This window comes from Podarcis muralis, chromosome 3 (assembly GCF_964188315.1).
Source record: "Podarcis muralis chromosome 3, rPodMur119.hap1.1, whole genome shotgun sequence".
In the NCBI taxonomy this organism is placed as follows: domain Eukaryota; kingdom Metazoa; phylum Chordata; class Lepidosauria; order Squamata; family Lacertidae; genus Podarcis; species Podarcis muralis.
In genome coordinates, this window is record NC_135657.1 from 56,621,805 (window position 1) to 56,639,548 (window position 17,744).

At 39.6% G+C, this 17,744-nt stretch overlaps 1 protein-coding gene across 5 annotated transcripts; it reads right to left on the reverse strand.

The window, feature by feature from the left end:
- Positions 1-604: 604 nt before the first annotated feature.
- Positions 605-17,279, reverse strand: PCMT1 (protein-L-isoaspartate (D-aspartate) O-methyltransferase). Of its 5 annotated transcripts, none has more exons than XR_003705920.2 (9): positions 16,981-17,279; positions 9,875-9,979; positions 9,530-9,561; positions 8,446-8,550; positions 6,761-6,881; positions 5,945-6,030; positions 5,148-5,317; positions 3,240-3,344; positions 605-1,393 (listed from the first exon to the last, which is right to left on the reverse strand). XR_003705920.2 is itself a non-coding variant. In XM_028723650.2 (8 exons), exons 1-8 carry the CDS (start codon positions 17,234-17,236, stop codon positions 1,381-1,383), a joined length of 888 nt encoding a protein of 295 aa, XP_028579483.1. In that variant the 5' UTR covers positions 17,237-17,278; the 3' UTR covers positions 605-1,380. The 5 variants fall into 5 exon arrangements, 2 of the variants coding, with proteins under 2 accessions (XP_028579483.1, XP_028579484.1); XR_003705918.2 differs by having other exon boundaries at positions 5,095-5,317; positions 16,981-17,276; XR_003705919.2 differs by having other exon boundaries at positions 3,228-3,344; positions 5,095-5,317; positions 16,981-17,276.
- Between the last annotated feature and the right edge of the window lie 465 nt (positions 17,280-17,744).

Consider the following 17,744-nt stretch of genomic DNA (forward strand, 5'->3'; position numbering starts at 1 on the left):
GTTTAATGGAGCTTATTCTGAGGTTAAGTGAATATAGGATTGCCACCTAGGCTTTGGTTTAGGGTTGGCATAGGGGGAAAGCATGGTTATTGTGTCTTTAATAGCTGTGTGGCAGGCAGAAGAGTTCAACAGGTTAAATATTTTCTAGTATGGAAATAATATGAAGGGGAAAGCTTTACCTAGTCACATTCTGTGTGCCTTTTATTATTTTTATGGACACATATTTATTTTTTGGGCACTCCACCTACAAAAAGGACACAAATTTGCATGTGACACAAATCATATGCAAATTCTGTGCAGATCTATGCCCTATCTTTGAAACATCAGGGATTATGTACACTAACTGATAGGTAGCAACAGCTGCACACAAAACCACACACTTCTGTTACAATAAGCACTCAAGGGGTGTTGCTTTTTTAAAAAAGCAAGTGTCTCCTTGCAGGTACAACAGGAGAAAGTGAACATGTGTTTCAAAAACAACATAAGGATCACACAAGAACTTTCACACTTCTGAAAATTAGCTGTTGGTAAAAGTCTTTTCTAATGTTTAGCAAATGGGTCAACTACCCAGACACCTTCCCATTAAAAATAGCACTTGCAAACCCTTTTTGTTTTGAATTTTATTTGGCAAAGCAGCATTGCATAAACTGTTCAATGATTAGGACATAGCTTACACAGTATTTGTTATAGTTTTAAATTCAGGTACATCAAATTTGCAAACAATACTCTACTATAAACCTCTAAGTTATTCTACAAGTAAAAGGGAGAAAACTATGTCAGTTATGTCCATCTTGAACAGCAGTGTATTCAACAAGAGCTGTCACTTCTGATGTCTTGAAGTTTATATACACAATATCTGATTTTTAAAGGGAAGAAAGCAGCTGATTGTATATACTACATGCTAGTCTATGACACCACGCTGAAAGCTTTGAAGAACTTCATCTCATTTTAGTAGCATCTAGAAGACAGCTGAACACAGGAACCATATAGTGTGCATGTAGTGTCAGAAAGTGCAGATAAGCGGTTTGATGGACGAACACTGGAGCTGAAAGAAGTGTTCAGAACGTTTCCCAATCCAAAATAAAGAAGATAACAAATTGCAGGTCTGTCTGGCTTTCTGCAGACATATTTCACTTCTTTAAACAGGTGAAAATAAGGGCATGTTGAAAAGAAACATTTGCCCAGATTTAAACTCTCCATCAGTTCATTATCAAACTTGCATTAACTTCTACAAAATAAAAAACACCACACTTTTCCATGCTGATAACAGTGTAACAAAGTCCAAAACAAGCTGCAATGCTGTTGGTTTTGAAAAGCTTTTAAGAATTGGAGATGAGCAGTCCACTGTTAACACTATGTTTGGGTCAGATGACGTAGCTTTTACATTTCATCCCTGCAAAAAGAGGACAAAAATTACAAGTCTAGTCTTCCACTTTAACTCCTCAAAATTAAACTCGTTCTCAGATACTGCAGCAAAATTGAATAAGCCTGTTCAGGTACTTAAGCCAAAAGAAGGGTCAAGAATATCAAACTAGTAGTGCCACATAAATCAAAGCAAAAATACTTCCCATGCTTCAGTCAATGTCATTTAAAATGCCATTAGCTGTAAAATCACAAGTCTACCTTTTTATAAGGCTTTAAATAATGCTTTAGCTCTTTGTATACCATATACTGTAGATTCATTTGCCATTATAGTCCAGTTATTCTTGGAACCTGCACCAAAGGCTGCAAAATGTGGAACCTAAGTTCAGAATTAGACTTCATAGTGTTGATAACAGGCTCCCCATCCAGTGAACAGGGAGACCCTTGTTCTGTCCAGAGGAATGTAGACCACCCTGGGGCAAACAAGGCATTGAATTTGTGAATTCCTTGTGGAGAGTGGCAGGAGGATATAAGTAGCTGAGAAACAGCAAGCAAGGAAAGGCTTAAACTCTTCAACTACTCCTGCTGCTTTTCATTGCCTCTTAATGCTAATTTGTTTTTTTGAACAGGACCTACATCTGCACTTGAAGTCTAGTTGGCCCGCAATATGGTAGACTTACATCTGAGGAGTGCAGTTCAAGTCATGGACTTGCCGAGGGGGTTTGAACTAGTTACTTTGCTTCACCTATAGTTCCCTATCCACAAACCAGAAAGAACAGAGCCTTTGATTCCACTGTTATAACGATGAGGCATGGACCAAAGCAGTAGCCAATTACAGAGCAATACAAATTATAAAATACTGCTTGTTTTTCAGAACATCTTTCTCAACTGATTTTAACTGATCCAGGACTAAATAGTACCTATACCACTGAAAGACCTGAAGCCAAGGACAAAGATTCAGAGTGGAATAGATGTGTGTAGCTTCTTCTATAGCAATAGTGAATATACAAATACAGTATTCAAGTATCTTTCTAACAGGCAAAGTAAAAGCATACATAAATGTCAGAAACCATATACACGACTTCATACTACTGCTACTCTATCAACTCTTTGGCGTGCCCCCCCCCCGACAAGGAGCTTGAGCCACCTCCACATGCCTCCCCCTTGCTGTCATTAGCATATTCTGTTATGTTAATTTCAGAAAACAACTCGCCCACCATATGCTCAGCCCCTTCTGTGCCCCCATTTTTTCTGGTGCCATCACTGGTTGTGGGGGAAAATATAATCCAAGAAAAAGCCATGCAATGATTTGGGGTGTAAAGCAGAGCAAAGGAGGAGCAGCAGCAGCAGCAGCAGCAGCAGCAGCAACGACTTCTGAGGTGGAATTGTGTCTTGTGGTCATGGTCTTCTGGAGACTTGCATTTTTGTGGCTTAAGAACTTTTGCAGCAGAAGCACAACCCTGATATGATTTCCTCATGATTATATTTGTGGTGGTTCAGATTGAAACCTTTTAGAATTTTACATGCATTCAAATAAATGGATGTACATTTTAGTTTGTAAGCTCATTCTGAAATACAATTACTTCGATGAGCAGTATTTAAATAGACTGATTTTTTCAATCACCTTGTGATGACAGCCATATCTATCACCACAACGGAGTGCTGTAAAAAGTAAGGCTTGGGAAAAGAAAGCAGTTATGTGAACTGGCCCCAATCCAGCTTCTCTCACAACGAAGTGTCCAATGTATAAATAATATAAATAATAATTATTATTATTATTTGCAAATAAGTAGACACATGGCTTGATCCCTACAGGTAGGGAGATACTGGAGATTAATTGAAATGTAAGCATAAAACCTACTGACCAGCTTACTCACTCTGCATTTTCTTCACTGCACTAGCTGTTAGCATGTACCTCGGGAGTGCTAGCTGACATTTTTGTAAACTGAATCTTCTTCCAGTTGCTCTGATGTTTCTAAATTCTTTAAGCAATATCTGTATTAATGACTGTTGCAACACCTTCATGATCTTCAGTAGGCTTCATTCAGATCTGTCAATATTTATAACCAATTTCCAAATGGAGGTTCTGTTTGAGGCACTTCAGTCAGTCTTCAAATAATGGATAGACTAATAGCTAAGCTCAAAAGTGTTTAGCTTTAATGGAGATTTTAATGAAAAGAAGACCTTCCTATTTTATGACACACTACACCATATCACCTTAATCTATCTATTACATAAAAACAGAAAATATACCTATCTGCCTTCCAAACAGCAACTGCAGGGGTGAAGGTTTCTGCTTCTACCCAGGACGTTACAGGACATAACCAAATATGCAACCTTCACTGAGTGGGAGAATGTGAATACCATGCATCTGTTGCCAGCAGTTTTTTGAGGCTAAGAGGGCTATACACAGCCTATACTAGCTGTGTAGAGCTATCTCTCCATTATCAGCAAAAAAACCAAACACTATTTTGGTGAAAATGGGAAATTGCACACTAACCTAGAGGTAACTGTTGCTTGTCATAGGCTCAGTTTTTTTAGTAGCAGTAATAAGTTATAAGGCTGTACTAAATCTACTTTGGAAGCAAAGGCTATCCATCAACAAAATAATAATATAGCATTTAAACAAATAGCAAATATTAATTTGCTCAGCAGAATCTAGGTCTCTGAATATGAAACAAGCTTTCTGTAGCAGCTTTTGGTCAGCAGCAATTCATTCATGAAGTTATCGGTATGCTACACAGTAGCTCAATACTGTTCCCACAAAACAGTGGGCCTTCCATTGAAGGCAGAAAAGCAAAATTAGTTTATTTTTGCACAGACATTTCTACAACTGTAAAGTGTCTAGAAATGCTACATTTTTATTAAATGTCAAAGTAAAACTTTATAGATTTGGAGAGCTAATCAGGCATGTGTTTGTCTCATCAACAAAGACAGTTCACAAGCATTTCTATCTAGCCAGCAGTGCAGGACTGCTGGCTTATTCATATGCATGCTAATGATAGGCACCCTTTTAGCACTGACTACTCTGTTATGTGTGCCCTAAACTACAAAGCCCTCCGCAAACCCTGACAGCTCCCAGAGTTAAAAATCCCTGTGACCTGGTAGCTTGTTGAAAATGAACAGTTTGTCAGCTTGAAGAAAATATGACAAACATTATCGCACATCCAATACCAAGTTGTTTGAAAATAGCAAATGTAAAGTATTTGGCTTGGGTTGCTTTTGATCAACTATAGTAAACTTGTCTTAAAGCTAAACAACTAACATGTAAAAATATCCGTAATTATATTGCTTGCTCTAAAGGTTTCTGAGCAATGTTTAACTTTTGAAAACTGGGAAATCCCTTTCCTTTATAGAAGTCAGGCAGACACTTGCAGTGTGAAACACAGTCTGATCTATTGCACCTTGCATATAATGCATACTTATCAAAATCTAACCCAAGACAGCAATAAGAACTTTGTATTTTGGGAATACTTTAGTCTCAATATGTAGGTAATATTTTTAGCTTATACTAGAGAACCTCAAGAAGACACAAGTTACAATGAAAAATGAAATAAACGCAATCGATGCAATGGTATTTTCCCCAGCATTTAATGAGACACACAAAAACTTGCATGTGGTGATGTAACAATGCAAGACGTTGCTTTTGGTGGTACAGTCAAGCAGAAAGCAGGGAGCAAAAGCAGCCTCGGCAAGCTCTGTCTTAAGAATCAAGATTCAAGACCCTTTCACCTTGTATGTGTAAGTGTGTGGAAGAAGAAAGTTGAACAGAAAATCACTTCCACCTGGACCACTGCTTCTCCTTATCTGTTAAAGGCACATATATCACTCCCATCAGAGGCTTCATTTTGACACTGCCATCTTCTAGCTTATCGTACTGTTCCAGCATCTGGTTTCCTCCAGCGGGTCCAACAGGTAATATTAACCTTCCACCAGGCTTTAATTGATCTATAAGCTATAAATTAAAAAAAAAAGTTAATTATTCACAGCAAGTGTACTCCTAAGCAGTGTTAGTTCTACTCAAAGAAGACCCATTGAAATTAATGGAAATTACTAATTTAGGTCCATTAATTTCAATGGGCCTGCTCTTGAGTCTTAATTACTTAGTTGGATACAGCTCTAAGATCCCTACCTTGTACAATGTAAAATAACAAAGAATACTGTATTATACTCCTTGATGGTAAGAGCTTTTAGGCCTAATGGTCTGAGACACAGCCCACAGTTCTAGCCCTTCCCCCTGAAAAAATTGCTGGAAGCTAAGTTCTGGAAACAGGTAAAAGGAGAGGGGATAGTTTGGAATGCCCCAGTCTTTATTTGCATTGACAAAATTAAAAGGGATTTGGGCCTGCACTGTGCAAAGCTTTTCATTTCCAAACCACCAGCACCCCCAATTCCAAAAAACATCAACATCACCTATTAGTATACCAAATCAAATTCCACTGTTGGAATGTGTTTCATTTAATTAAATCTAATTAAAAAGCCCATCATTTAAAGCAGGTATAAGCATCCAATTAATCATTTCAATTAATTAAGAAAAATCATAGCAAACAATATGTACCATATATATGCATAAATCACTTACTGCTTGGGGAACAACTGGTGCAGCAGCTCCTACATGAATAGCATCATATGGAGCTTCTTCAGAATATCCCAACCTTCCATCTCCCACTACAAGGGGGGGAAAGATATATACAAGGATGAGGAACAGCTGACTTCATATTGTCCTCAGCTTATTCAAGACACTGAACTCATAGATGAAATCTTAACTAAGTTTATGAGTTTATGTGGAACCAGCAAAAAAAATGTTGAAATTAAAAATAGCCATAATTAGCCTCCTAAATTTTAATCAGATTCCCAACTGAAATTTCTACTGGGAATGAACGACCTGGGTTCCAGGGAATTAGTACCAAACAGCAGTAGTTCACTAAATGCAGCCAGATGTGGACACAACAAAAGGCAGCTGTACATGAGGATTGGAAAGGGCTCCTAGTGATTTCTGCTCTTGTGCAACTGCAGTGCCATAAAGAGGAAACACTTTTACAGAGTGGACCCACAAATGAAACCCAGTTTGAAAGGCTATGACTCCCTGTGCCAACGCTAAACTTCTTAGATCGGATCCCATGACCTGGTCACTAAGCACAGTAGCTTGCAAAAGATTACAGACCTAAGCACATGTAACTGAAAATGAAGTTATTAGTGGGCTTCGAAGGTTTTTGTTTAAAAAACCCCATCAAAAAGTAAACATAATAATTAAATAAAATTATATAAGTTGGATAGTAAACCTAACTACTCTAGTTGTTTATATTTCATAGAAAACCTACTACAAAAAGTAAGACCCTGAATTGAACAAGCATATTCCTATACCTATTTTTTACTGTTAATATACTCCAGTACTTACCAATCAGTTTCACTCTTCCTGAAGATAACAATAGGGGATCGTCCTTTTTAACATTATTTATTGAGTCATCTACCAACTCTTTGATATGATCAATTCCTACAACTTGTCCTTTGGGACCAACCTGAAACAAAACAAGTTTATTTTGGTATAGAATGTACCATGTATGTATTCAGTTTCTTACTTTTACTTTCAATTGAAGTTATAAGCAAAGGCTACAGGAGATGAAGGATAAAACCTAATATGGGTTTTTCCTATTATCTGTCTATCTGTTTCTCTTACCTCAGTTTCACGACATCCATTTTGCCTTAGAATGTTTGGCATGCAAGTTTCTTCTAATAAAGTTATTGCCATAAATACTTTTGAGTTTCTCATGGTCCATACTTATGAAGTCATTTCCCGATATTTTTTTCATATTAATATATTTTAATTAACATTCCAAGAAGATATGAATATTTTAAGGCCTCAAACCAGTGCTGCATGTTAGCAGTTTTACTATGAAATACACGAATAGCAACTTATTTTGTTTGTACAGAACTTTTTTTAAACTTAACATTCTATTGGCATTTGAAATGTAATACAATATAATCTGTTCAGCACTAGTATTGACTGCTGATTCACCTAAGCAGGATTACACAGGTGACAAGGCAACTTTTTTAAAGTTCAGGGTTTCTTAAGATATACTGAGATGATGGAAAGAAGCCACTAGCTGGGAAAAGAATACTGAACTAGATGGACCTTGGCAGTTCTTATTTTCTTACAAGATTATGGGAAAGAAATATGGTGGGTTTTTTAAAAAAATAAGAGTGTGTTCCATGTTGCAAGTTGATGTTAAAAGAAGAATGCAGAGTCTGAAGTCTACTTCTATATTAATGGCATGTCATACACATCGCACTCTGCAGAAGAAAATAGAAACAGAAAATCCTGCACACCCCTGCTTGCTTTCTTACATGATCAGTAAGGAAAATCACTGAGGTAGGTATTGAAGTGGGGATGGGCCAGAGGCAAAAAGTCAGCAGAGCAATGGATGCAATTCTTACATTTGTACAGTAAGCTTTATTCCAGCCACATACAAGTCAAATGCTTCTACACATCTCCGCATCTTGTCTGCTTGTCCAGGCAGACAAGAGGCATTTTCACAATGCATATTCCAGCAAGGTAAAAGCACTTAAGGAGGGTGCAGAGCAGGGCCAGTGAGGTCTGAGAATGAGCATCACTGGGGGAGAGTCCCCAGAGCCAGACAGAGAGGTCTGGAGGGATCCCTTAGCCCTGAGGATCCCTAGCCCTGTTTTAAAGTGTCCTTTTTCAGGTTATAATTACTAAGCATTACACAGGAACTTGCCCCAGAATGGAATACTTCCATACTTCATAGGCTGTTTTTTTCTTCAAAATATTCAATCCAACTATTAGGTGGCATTAAATACAAAAAACAAAAATATGAGCTGATTTGAGCTAGTATTGCTTCATGTTCTTTACTGAAGTATATGAGCTCGACTTTATTGAAACAGTAAGGCATTGCTGTAAAGGTAACCAAAAAGACCTATCCTTCTAAAAGTATAAAATAATATCAGAATCAAGTCCTTGCAATTCTCTTGTAAAGACATAAAAAATAAAGCATTTTGTAATGTACACAGAAACCTAACAAGAGTCAAATATTTATCGTAAGTGGTTAAGAATTGTCCTCTCACCATTCGTGCAAAGCATGCAGAAAGAATTCCACTTCCAGATCCTACATCAAGGGCTTTGGCTCCTTCATGTAACTGTTCATATAGGAGTTCTAGAGCATATGCATGCTGACCGAAGGAAAAAAGGAAAAGATGTTGATATTTTACTTTTGGTTTTGCCCAATGTACAATGCTATGATTTTATGTTCTTTCATAAAGAATTCAAACTATGCAATTCCCTACAGAGAATCCAGTAACTGAACTCAATCAAGCTGTTATAGATATCAAACAATTTCACAATTTAAGAGCTGCAGTTTCAAACCACATAAAGATAAGTATGTCAACTGTCAATTTGTAAATGTAAAAAGATCCCCAAACCCTTTATCTACCCAAATTTGATTTCAGAATTTACACAATAACAGTTCAGAGGATCAAGCCCAGGATACACAGAAATATGTTTCTAAATGAAAAAATAGCTTTTAGGACCCCCAAAGGTTATCTGACAAGAAACCATGAGCTTAATATTTGCTATTAAGTTTTGTATTTTTCTCTATAAATCCTAATAAAATCTATTGAGCTTACAGAATGAGCCTAGACACAGAAAGACAGAAAAGCATTCAAAAGAAACTTGTGCCAGGCAGACTGTGAATCTATCAATCAAGTCTACTATTGACAGCAACTATGATATGGAATGTTAACGGGTGTCACAGTTGGAAGCCAACCCCACCCACAGAGAAAAACATGAGGGAGAGAGAAAAAAACCTACCTTCTCAAACCACTAACAACTAACATTATCCTTAAAAAGGGTCGAAACAAAATAAAATAATTCCTTCCAGTACCACCTTACAGACCAACTAAGTTTGTCATTAGTATGAGCTTTCGTGTGCATGCACAATTCTTCAGATACACTGAAACTGTTTCAGTTTCAGTGTATCTATGGCAGACCAACACAGCTACCTACCTGTAACTTAAAAAGGGTGTGGGGGGTAAGCATTAGGGTTCCCCCCACCATGTACTACACTGGGGTGTTTCATTAGGGTAGACAGAGGAAAATGAAAGCTTAGTTGTTAAAGGAGGCAGGCTGACAGTATATAAATATAACGCTTACCATGTGTGGAGCACTGATTGTTGCTTGAAATCCTATAAAACATTTAAAGAATGATATGAGTAACAAAACAGCTCACTTATCAAAATGTTCAACATTAGCACCTTTGCTAGCCAACAAATGAAGACTTAGATATATCATTTCTGAAGTATTATAATGACAAAGAAACAGTTTCCAAGAGCAAATCATTGCTACAACAACAACCAATTAATTGTGGAGTTATCTTGACTACCGAGATGGCATTTGCAACACTTCTGGAACAGTTCACCTTTGGTTAAACACAACAAGGCCCTAGGAAAATAAAGCTTTTAGTCATCGTTAAAGACTCTGAATACATAATTTTCATACCTATTGATTGAGGAGAATCCATATATGGGTTGCATTTTGCATAATGGCAGCGGTCTGTTGCAAGCATTACTTCAAATACTTTATCTGACTTGATTATTCCATTTTCTGGAAGAAAGGCAAATCAAAATATAAGGGAATATTATTCCACAATACCATTATACTGAAACTACAAAATAAAATGTACCACAGTCTTCAGAAAAAACACAAGTGGTCAGTCAATTGATGTAATGCTCAGTTGTAAACTTTTATAGGAGAGAATTTTTCAAGACTCAAACAGCAATACAAATGTCTGCTATGAATCTAGGAAGGATTGAGTTAATTACTGAAACAATATATATATTACAAAAGAGATTATAAAAAAAGAGATTACATTCTTGTAGCAAAATGTTTTGGCTTTTCCCTTCTTCAGCAGCTCTGAAGTGAACCAACTCACATTGGGGAACTTCAGGAAGATGATACTTTAAAATATAGCCTACAGCAGTGATATACTGCTGTTAGTTTATCTGCAAATTATGGAAGCTGAAATTCATCACTTCAACATTACTATGAAAACCCACTGTCAAAATAAATTAGAAGTTGGACCACGAGTCTTCTGGACTGCGTAGTGCTGATGTTATTGTTATAGTCAGCTATTTAAGGGTTCAGAGTGGGAAAAGCGCTTTATCCTATCCCTGCCAGTCCCTTTGTTATTCTAGAGATGGCCTGGGTGTAAGTGCTTCCAGATAAAACCTGAATTTTGGGGTGGGCCAAATATTAGTCTTGCCTGTTTGGACAAATTTCTCATCTAGGACATTGGCCTGTGATTGACTGTTTCTGGATTGATCCCCCTTTGCTAAGGTTATGTGCCACATTTCCTAAGTTCTTCTTTAGCAGAGCAGCTAAGCACATAGAGCACTGAAATCCAGGCAGGAATGGGACTGCAGCAGAGAACACATGTAACCAAAATTCAGCTATACTTGTTCTAACACAGCAAAGAATAGACCACTGCAGCTCTTTGAGTTATATAAAGCCTGGCAAATCCAATGTGTATCAACACATCTGCGTCTCTTCAGTTCCGCACTCTGAAAAATGTGCCACAATTTTCAGGAAGAAAATATGTGAACTCTAGATGGGGCTGTACCCTGAGAGTGTATCTTCTAATCTTATTTCAGCATAGTTGTCAATGAGGAAAACACATGCAAATTGAATTAACATCCACAATGTACAATCCAGTTCCCGCCTGCCTTGATTACTGATTTAGTGGCTGGGACTATGGTACCTTTGTTGACAAGCATTATATCAGCACATGTTTAATGCTGAGACCAAGTCATGCTGGTTCCCACCCCTCAATAAGTGTGTTGTTTTATTTATTTTTTTGGTAAACCAGTTCCTAAACTCCCATTTTTTAGAAGAACAAATGAGAAAAGCTTCAGAGTACAGCTGCAACAGCATAAAAATAGACTTACAACTAAATATGATAACTGTGTTTCATTATTAGAATACAATACCTGTATGGTCCCTATTCCTTAAAATATTGCTTTAGCAATATTTGCTTCTTGGTCCAGCTTCCTTACCTCACTTTAAACTAATTAAGGGTTGTTCCTGTTTCTGTGGATTGCAGAACTAGATTCTTACAGAAGAAATAATTCTGCAACATCTAAGATAATAAAAACTGCCTTATTCCAGGTTGGACTATTTGTCCATATAGTCCAGTTCTGTCTACTCTGATTGGCAGCTCCAGAGTCTCAGGCAGATGTCTTATCTGCTACCTGACCCGCTTAACAGGTGGTGCCAGGGATTGAACTGGGAACCTTTTGTGTGAAATAATGTGCTCAGGTACTGAACTATGGTCTCTTCCCAACTATGTAGTAAAATAAGAACTACACTACTGTATTGTGGTTCAGCAATAGTACAAGTTATAGATAAGCCTGAGAAGAGAGTTCAAGAAACTATAAATTGTTTAATAATCTTCAAACCCATAATATGTTCATCTTTGCTGTGAGAATGAACAAAATAGTCACAGGCAAGGGGGTTGGAACACCACTACATTTCATTTTGAAAAACAGTTTTTTTAAATAAGGAAATGACTAGAAGATAACAAGGGGGAAGGGGAGAAAAATAACAGTCTGATAACTAACATTTCACCCCAGATGTGGAGCACTATCAACTAGTAAAAAAAATTATTTCTTTTTTTAGCGAGTTCCTGAAAAACAAATTCAAAAACACATACTAGTAGCTGCAACAGAAAACAGAGCTTTCTAAGAGCCTAGATATTTTTTTCAGATCATTTTTTTTTCTAGACTTCAAACTAGAATGGTTTTAAGGGTGAATTTTGGAAGTAAATGTGCTCTTTGACACAGTGATTGGTTAGCTTCTCGATCAGAAGATTTAAAAACGACAATTGAGCATGATTTTACAGGGGAAGAATCAGGTTTTAAAATAATATTTAGTCATGCTCATTAATTTCAATGAGTTCACTAATACCTAGCTGAATACCACCCTATCTGTGTCACATTTCTGGATATTTACTATTTCATTTTATCACATTTCTATCATTTTTAGGGCTGTGAAAATCATTCTGAAATTGTCATCCAAAATTTGCAAAGCAGCACTAGAATTTATGTAACACTTTCCAAGGTTTTTAAGTACTGAGTCATATTCATTATTTAGTAGCAAAATTCAAACTACATCATGCTGTTGTCCTGCCTGCAAGCACCATACATATTTATCTTGCAAAAGGTTCTGAAACAAATCTGCAGCTTATTTAAGTCCCTGCTCACACCCCTACCTTATTAATAAACTATGATGTAGCTTTTAACTCTTCATCCCTGCAACATCAAGAATAAGACAGGGGCGTAGGGAGAGAAATAACACAAGCCCACCTTCCCTACACTATACTCAGGAAACCCTATTGCTTTGCTAGACAGTATCATTGATTTTCCAGTGATGGGTTGGTGGAAGAAGCCATATGTTCTTAACAGATAAATGTTTTTAAATATCTGGAAGGCCAGGCAGAAAAGATTAACTTCAGCATACCTTCTCTTTTTAGTTAGATTTAAACTACTTAAGTTAGATCTTTCTGGTGTTGTCTTTGACTCCTGTTCTGCACTTAATTATTATTTTTGTATATTTATTGATCTAGATCCTTCTGGCCACCTACGCATATTTTTCTACAAAGGATAAATATAAAATACTGGAAATAGATAAATAAGAAACAAAATAAAATGAGTGTTATGGATATACACAGTCATAAAATATAACTATGCATGTGCTGTTGAAGTCAGAATGTTGCAAAGTTATGTTTCTATTATAGAAGTATAAATAAAACCTCGCCCATCTGGCTGGGTTTCCCCAGCCACTCTGGGCGGCTTCCCACAAAATATAAAAAAATATAAAAAATACATCATCAAACATTAAAAACTTCCCTAAACAGAGCTGCCTTCAGGTGTCTTCTAAAAGTCAGATAGTTCTTTATTTCCTTGACATCTGATGACAGGGTGTTTCACAGGGTGGGCGCCACTACTGAGAAGGCCCTCTGCCTGGTTCCCTGTAACTTCACTTCTCGTAGTGAGGGAACCACCAGAAGGCCCTCGGAGCTGGACCTCAGTGAATGATGGGGGTGGAGACGCTCCTTCAGGTATACTGGGCCGAGGCCGTTTAGGGCTTTAAAGGTCAGCACCAACACTTTGAATTGTGCTCGGAAATGTACTGGGAGCCAATGTAGGTCTTTCAGGACCGGTGTTATGTGGTCTCAGCAGTCTAATTGCTCTGTTGTCAGAGGCATAAAAAAAGCCACATGTCCAATTTATTTATGGTAAACAACTGCTTACTATTAGATTCTAATGGATTATTGAACAGTCCTTTATTTGATATGTTGTGAGTTTTTTACATTGTATTATCAAATATTAATATTATTGAACAGTCCTTTATTTGATATGTTGTGAGTTTTTTACATTGTATTATCAAATATTAATATTTGATATTTTATTGTGTTTTTATATGTGTTGGAAGCCGCCCAGAGTGGCTGGGGTAACCCAGCCAGATGGGTGGGGAATAAATAAATAAAAATTATCTTTATTATTATTATTATTATTTAGCAAGTAGAGACTGACACATACTAAAACTGCCTCCAAAATTTAAAAGCTGCCGTCCTATAATGAGTTTATAGATATATATAACAGAAAAAAGTATTAAGATACAATGTAATATAAAACAAATCTCAAAAATTTTCCGTTTTTTACTCTGCTATTTAAACCACTTGCTGCATTCCCAAATACAACAAACAGGATACTAAAGCTTTTTGCTTAGTTGCAATATGAAAGCAGGAACAGACAGCAGGAGCTGCTGCAAATGATTTTTGACTAAGACCTATAAATCTTTTCCAACCAGCTTCTCCTGTAAAATACTTCATGGAGCAGGAATGGGAACTCAAGATTCTTACTTTCGAGATCTGCTGCTCATTTATTTGGGTGCTTTTTGTACAAACCCATATAATTTAGTAATAGCCCCAAATGCTTTAATAAACAAAAATCAGAACTCCATCAAACAAATGACATCACTAATTTATATTTGTGGTAGCGCTACCACAGATTGTCATATATTGTGGGATTACTTTCGATTTATGCAGCCTGGTGATGTAGACAAGGCATTTGTTCCTCTGTACCAAACCATGGCTCCTTCTTGGCTTATTAAATCTAGCAGAGGGGTGTGACTGGTTGGACTGAGGGCATGGTTAACACTTCATAGTGTGAGGGGGTGATCCCTGACTTGAAAGAAACAACATCCACTCCTAAAGAAATCAACCCTGTGCCAGAATTCACCATGAAGTTGATACAGTAAGTGCCACACTTTTAACATTGGGGAGTGGGGAGGTGCCGGTAAGCATTTCTGGATACTGTTTATCTACTGATTCCAATCTGGGTTTAGGCCTGGCCATGTGACCAAATCTGCCTTGGCTGCCCTTATAAATCACTTTTACTGAGAATAGGACAAGAAGAATAAGTCCTTCCTCCTCCTCAATCTATCTGCAGCTTTTGTTACCATTAACCATGCTATCCTCCTAAATAGCTTACAGGGATTTTTTGAAATTTTACCTACAGGACCGAGTCCAGAAAGTAAGAATGGGGAATTGGTTTTTGGTCCCATGACAGTGCCACAGGGTGTTATACTATCACCAATGTTATTTAATATCTATATGAAACTGCTAGGAATGGTTATTAGGAAATTTGAAGCAAGATGCTGATAATAATTTATTGTATGCCTTTCCCACCCCTCAAAAGATGGTCTCAGGGTAAGAAAAAGCATATAAAAAGACTATTGGAACACTCAGCTCTATTTCTCAATGAAATCTGAAACAGGAGAGGCTGCACAAGTGGTGGCCTAGTGCCTGGATGCAATGGTAGGCTGGATGAGGACATATAAACAGAACTTTGATCCAAGCAAGGCTGAGGCTCTGTGGGTGAGTGGTTCCTGTGTCCCAGAAACGGGCCAGTTGCCTCCAAGGATGGGAGTTACACTTCCTCAGAAGATGCAGGTAAATGGTCTGGGGTTATTCCTGGATCCAGCTGTCACTAACTAGGCTCAGGTGATCTCCGTAGCTAGGAGCACCTTCCACCAGCTTCAGCCATTCCTCAACTAGGATAGCTTGCCCAAAGTAACCCAGGGCATTAGTAATTCTGAAAGTGGATTACTAAAGTATGATATATGCAGGGCTTCCCTTGCAATTGCTCTGAAAGATGCAGTCAGAGCAGAATGCTATAGCATTATCGCTGAAAGGAGTGAGAACCTACTAGCAACTCAAAGAACTGCGCCAGCTGCTGATTTGCTATCAGGCCAAGTTCAAGGTCTTACTATTAGCATATAAAGCCCGTAACAGCTTGGGAGCAGTTTGTCTGTGGGGTCATCTAGTCCTTTATGTGCCTACTTCCACAGCTTCAATGTGCAAAACTTGCACTGAACAAACACCTTCATTATGCTGCTTTAGACACTGACTAAAAACTTTATTTCAGCAAACCTGGCCGTGTAAACAAGTTATGCGTACCTGCTTTTAAATTTTGTTGAATTGTATATTGATATCTGTTTTGTGTGCACCAATAAGTGACTTTTTTTGATTAGGCTGTTAATCAATTATTGTAAATAAATAAAAACAACAAATTATCCATTTCATCCAACTTTCTCATTATGGGATTCGCATTTGCAGCACACATTAACATGGGTGGTGGCTCCCAGGCAAACAAAGATGTTAACAGCTGAACCGAGGAGAAGCACCCCAAGAGACTCACTAGACGGTTGCATAATGACTGAGGAGAGAGCGAAAGAGCAGCTGCCACACTATCCAAGGGACATTTTAGATTCAGATGGTTTCATTCTTCTCTGCAGTCACATGAACCTGAAACCTAACTTTGCCTTTAACGACTTGAAAAACCTGGCACTTTCCGGCTTTTGTGAGCTATGCATCGGTTGTTTTCCTGTGGGTGGGATACTACATAACACATGCCCCCTGCAGTAGGTAACCCGCATAATGTTTATTTATTTTATATTAAAAAGACGTTTGGCAGGTCCGATGCGCGATGCTCACAGCTGAGAGCCGGCCGTTTAGCTGCCTTCCCCCTTAAGACGCGGGAAACGGAAACGGAACCGAGAGAGAGAGAGAGAGACTACCCCGACTGCCGGGCCCAGCGGCGAAGCTGGGTGGACAGCCGAGGCTGCCGCTGCCGCTTCCCCGCTTGCGAAACAGCGGAGGGACTCAGCCCTGCTCTCTTCCAGTAGTGGCGACAGCAGCCACCGCCCTCAAGCAAGCTCCCGCCGCACCGAGACACACCCGCTCGACTGCGGGGACTCTCTTCTCTCCCCCCCCCCCCCGCGGTGCTCGCGACCTCCCACCCGCCCACGTCTCCAGCAGCCGCCAGGCGCGAAGGCCGTTGGCGAAGGCACCCCAGCGCGCGCTTCTGAGGGCCGACAACTAACGGTCACTCCCTAGCGACGGGGTTCGCGCTCGCGCGCGCGCGCTTGTGTATGTGTGGTACATGAATGGACTGCGCGCGCCCTGGCCCCTCCTTCTGCCTCCTCCTCCTCCCACCCCCTTCCTTGGCCACCGGCCCCGGCGCGCACACCACAGACGCACTCACTGCGGAGGTTGTGGATGAGCTCGGAGTGACTGGCGCCTCCTGACTTCCAGGCCATAGCTAGACAGACTCTGCGGAGCAGGTAGAGAGCCGCCTTCAGTGCCGCGACTGCGCACAGCAGTTTCCCCAGGAAGGACACAACCTCCAGCGCCGACACAGGCGCCGCCTCCTTCCCTTCCGCAGCAGCAGCTGCCGCCGCCGCTGCCTCGCGTCCGCCGGAGGGAGGGGCCGCTCCCCCGCCCCCCCGCGCGCTCGACATTCTGAACGGGCGCCGCCGCCGGGCAACCGCGCCTGGTGTGCGCAGGCGCAGTACATGGAATAAAGGGGAGCGGGCCGGGAAGGGGGGAACCTCTTGGTGATGAGCGGAGGGGCGGGGTAGGAGGCTGGGTTCTTGGGGTTGCGGAGGACGGCGAGGGGCTTCGCAGCCGAGGTTGTGGGAAGCTGGCTGCTCCTTTAAACGGAAGCATGTGACTGGTTCTCCTGTCGGGCTATAAATAACCGTGGCATGGCCCATAAGGCACATTTGCAGTTTTATTTGCAGTGCAATGTGGGTAGGCTAAGGCTTTTGAGGCAGAGCTCAGTTTTAGGGGGTGAAAAGTCTCGCAGCGTCGCCGGCAGGGAGCAAAGCGCAACATACTCTCCTGGCTGGACGCATAACGCTTTCTGAAGTGTGGTGGCGGCGGCACATAGGACATATCTGTAATGGGGCCACATGATTTTTATTTATGTATCAAGAAAAAAGATTCATAGCCCACCAACCCCAGCAC

Excerpts from the sequence above, each read along its gene's own strand:
- PCMT1 (XM_028723650.2), bottom strand. The coding sequence starts at position 17,236 with ATGTCGAGCGCGCGGGGGGGCGGGGGAGCGGCCCCTCCCTCCGGCGGA. Across the intron at positions 9,980-16,980 it reads GCTCATCCACAACCTCCGCA|AAAATGGAATAATCAAGTCA; the intron begins GTGAGTGCGTCT and ends CCTTTCTTCCAG. Across the intron at positions 6,882-8,445 it reads CTGCATGCTTTGCACGAATG|GTTGGTCCCAAAGGACAAGT; the intron begins GTGAGAGGACAA and ends GTTTTGTTTCAG.